The sequence below is a fragment of the Egretta garzetta genome, unplaced genomic scaffold (assembly GCF_000687185.1).
Source record: "Egretta garzetta isolate BGI_Z169 unplaced genomic scaffold, ASM68718v1 scaffold38, whole genome shotgun sequence".
In the NCBI taxonomy this organism is placed as follows: domain Eukaryota; kingdom Metazoa; phylum Chordata; class Aves; order Pelecaniformes; family Ardeidae; genus Egretta; species Egretta garzetta.
Genome location: NW_009260667.1, coordinates 1,597,229 through 1,601,001, shown reverse-complemented (window position 1 = coordinate 1,601,001; position 3,773 = coordinate 1,597,229). Strand labels below are relative to the sequence as shown.

At 40.4% G+C, this 3,773-nt stretch overlaps 1 protein-coding gene and 1 non-coding gene across 2 annotated transcripts in view; both read left to right on the top strand.

The window, feature by feature from the left end:
• SLC25A3 (solute carrier family 25 member 3) overlaps window positions 1-2,871 on the top strand; it is a 5,657-nt gene extending 2,786 nt beyond the window's left edge. Inside the window, exons 2-6 of the mRNA XM_035901029.1 lie at window positions 23-202; window positions 333-514; window positions 1,232-1,404; window positions 1,952-2,062; window positions 2,174-2,871. Of these exons, the coding sequence (XP_035756922.1) occupies window positions 23-202; window positions 333-514; window positions 1,232-1,404; window positions 1,952-2,062; window positions 2,174-2,334 (807 nt within the window). The 3' untranslated portion in view covers window positions 2,335-2,871. The remainder of the gene's footprint in view (window positions 1-22; window positions 203-332; window positions 515-1,231; window positions 1,405-1,951; window positions 2,063-2,173) is intronic.
• LOC118452969 lies at window positions 697-936 on the top strand. The gene has a single exon (XR_004842856.1). It is a non-coding gene; the product is annotated as a small nucleolar RNA SNORA53 (small nucleolar RNA).
• Window positions 2,872-3,773: the final 902 nt, after the last annotated feature.

Sequence of the window (3,773 nt, the reverse complement as noted above, 5' to 3'; positions counted from 1 at the left end):
ATTGCCTGTCTGTTCTGTTTAGGTTGATCCACAAAAATACAAGAGCATCTTCAATGGATTTTCAGTGACAGTCAAAGAAGATGGCGTTCGTGGCTTGGCTAAGGGATGGGCTCCAACCTTTATTGGCTATTCCATGCAGGGGCTTTGTAAATTTGGTTTCTATGAAGTTTTCAAAATCCTATATGGCAACATGCTGGGAGAGGTAAGCCTTAAGTGGTTTACGTGAGGCTATATATGTGCAACATAATAGTATTAGTAACTAATAAGTAATTAGCAAAGTAATCACAAAAGTATGATTCATTAATAAAAACGTGTGTTTAAATTCACTTCAGGAAAATGCTTATTTGTGGCGTACTTCGCTATATTTAGCTGCATCTGCCAGTGCGGAGTTTTTTGCTGACATTGCTCTGGCTCCAATGGAAGCTGCTAAAGTTCGTATTCAGACACAGCCTGGATATGCTAACACTCTGCGGCAGGCTGTACCCAAAATGTTTGGAGAAGAAGGCATCTGGGCGTGAGTATCTCTTGATTTGGATTTTTATTTTTATTCAGGTTCTTGATGTTGAGTATTTTTCCCCGATGAAGGACTTGCTAAAACTAGTTGTGGCTTTAGCTTATAATACTTTTTGGTCTTTGTATTTCAAGATAACAACCCAACATACTTCAGGAAATCTGTGCTGAACTGGCTGTTAATTCCACATGCTCCTTAGATCCATCTTTGTGAGTATCTTTGTGCTGAGTTCTGCTGGATAACTTCAGTTTCTAGCAGTTCCAGTCAGAGATACTCAGCAACTTTTCGGTTGTACAGTCAAAGATGCTTGAGTCATTGGCATGTAAGAGTAATATAACTGCATGTCAGCTTTCTGTTCTGATAGAAGTGGCTGTAAATATAAAAGTCATTTATCGCTATCAGGACGTGGCTGGTATGCAGACATGAGCCTTACTGCACTTGTAGTGCATTGTAATCTGAGAAGTGACTATGAAAAACAGCTGTGCAGTGTAGGGATCAGGTAAATTCTAATTTGCATTGCTGTTTTAAGCTCGTACTCGGGAACTACTAAAACTTACATTTCTGTTCTGTAGGTATTGAGACACTTTAGCCTTACAGTGTCAGTATTTAGAAGCTGTATTCCTGATAGCAACAATAAGGCAGCCGATGTTTTTTCAAGTTTAGAAATGTACCTTGAATACTGGAGAAAATAAAACTGAGTTTGTCTCTTCTCTGGTTAAGTTTCTATAAAGGTGTTGCTCCACTATGGATGAGACAGATTCCATACACAATGATGAAATTTGCTTGCTTTGAACGTACTGTTGAAGCTCTCTACAAGTACGTCGTTCCCAAGCCACGAAGTGAATGTACAAAAGCAGAACAGCTGGTAGTCACATTTATTGCAGGTTATATTGGTAAGGAATCTTTAACTTCCACACTTTGTTAATGGACTACCACAACTCTAGAAGCCTTTTGAGCATATCAAATAGGTGTAACTAGCATGGGAGAACTTGTAACTTCAAAATGTGCAGGGGAAAAAAAACTGTATTCAGTCTGTAACTGGAAGATGGGTCTGTAGTAAGACAATAGTTCCTATGTATTATCAGTGTTAATGTCCAAGGTTAGAAACTGCAGCTGATTTAAGTGAAAAAAAATTGCATCTTTGCTAGGCTGGGGAACATGAAAAGGGGAGAGAAATCTGGATGGAAGGGGGATTTTCAATATCCAAAGATTCCGAAGGAATTTTGTTTTAGCAGAAGAGGTGCTGCAAGAGCAGAACTGAGGTGTTTTCTGATATTCATGTCACATTTGAAGTATGTACCTGCTGTCCTTTTAGGATAGCAGGAGGCTTGACATAAAGTAGATGCAATTAGAAGGTGTGGTTTCAGTTGCTTGTACTTAGTGTACACAGTAATGTTGCAGCTAAAACACCACGGAACTAATGTCAAATTATTCTTGCAGCTGGTGTGTTCTGTGCAATTGTTTCCCATCCTGCTGACTCTGTGGTGTCTGTGTTGAACAAAGAAAAGGGCAGTTCTGCTTCACAGGTTCTTATGAGGCTTGGATTCAAAGGTAAATCCTCGCTTTCATCTATTTTGGATCAAGTGTTTGTAGTGTTCTGGGGAGGATCTCTTTTTTTTCCTGGCTTCTTATGCTACTCATGCTTCATGTTTTGCTCTACAGGTGTATGGAAAGGTCTGTTTGCTCGTATCATTATGATTGGTACCCTGACTGCACTACAGTGGTTCATCTACGATTCTGTGAAGGTTTATTTCAGACTTCCTCGTCCACCTCCACCTGAAATGCCAGAATCTCTGAAGAAGAAGCTTGGTCTAACTGAATAGGCAACTCATGGACTGACTGTACTGGCTGTCCCAGTGATGAGTTTCACGAAACTTTTATATATTTGACTAGTAGAAAACAAACTCTATACGATGTCATTATTGGCTGTGCCCTCATCCTGCATGAGGGTTTAAATTCTACCACTGTCATTGCCTGAAATAAATGAGAAACAGAGTGCTTAGTGTCTGTTTACTACTGCATATGTAAGCTTCATTTCATAGCAAATACCTCAAGTAATTCCCGCCCCCCCCCAAAAAAAAAACCAAAACAAAACCCACCAAAATTATTCTACACTTAAGGAACTAGAAAATTATTAAACCGTTGTAACAAAAATAGACTTTCAATGTTTCCAGAGAAGTGCCAAGAGCCTGTTTTTGCAGAACTACAGAAACTAACTGCAGTTCTGTGCACTTCAAGTCCACTGTTTTACTTGCCTATAATAAGCTGTTACTGTAGAACTGCTGAGCTCCTGAATGGCCGAGATGGGACTGCAGCCTGGTAGGGCATCCTGGTCATAGCATCGCTGTTCTCTATAGAGATAAAAGGAACCTTTATATATAACAGAGCCATTTCTGCTTTGGGGTGGTCATCCCAATGTAGATAACTTGTGCTTGCTTGACTAATTTCTGTTTCTGTTGGCTTTGAACTGCACCAAAGAACTCAGTCCGTTTGGTTGTCCTGTGGAATTAAACAGTAGCTGCTACCTTAACAAAAGAAAAGCTGATGTTAATAAAGATTCTCAAAGATACCCGACCACTAAAGGCTTCCTACGGCTTTACAGTAAAATAAAAATGGCTGGCTGCTTGTAGAGTTTGACATGCTTGACAGCTTTTCTCTGCAGTTGGTACTCCTGTAGTTTGATTCCACACACCCCCAGCCCCCCCTCTTTTTTCCTTCTGAGTTAGTTTAACCATAATGCTGAGTTTTGGTTGAACCATGCACTTCTGCAGTGCAAGAAGCCATACCCATCTTTTTTTCAATCTTACTTGATGTGAAGAAATCTAGGCTCCTAGGCATGCTAGAGGAGACACTCATGCAGCGTTTTGTTAAGGCAATGAATTTGTTTTTTCCAGTCTTTCACAGAAAGATGCATGTGCTGCCTCCTGCGTTTTGCCTATTCGAGAACCCATAGTTGATAATCACATTGGGAGAAATCCCCCAAATGCCTAATAGTATATATTAAGGATTCACCGTATCCAGTACTACTTCATTCACTTAGTAGATCTGGAGTTTAAGTGTCTTCTGTGCAAAACTGGATTTGCTGCCTTTCAGCATCTGAGCTGATGATACTGAACTAAGCTTGGCGTTCATGTACGTTGTACTGCTCCTTCCTCTCTAATTCTGTCCTTCAGGGTCAAAAAGGACAATTAAAGCAGGCGCCACTGGAGCAGCGTAACGTAAATACGCTGACCACCGCATCCTACTGGGGTCTGGTGTTCCT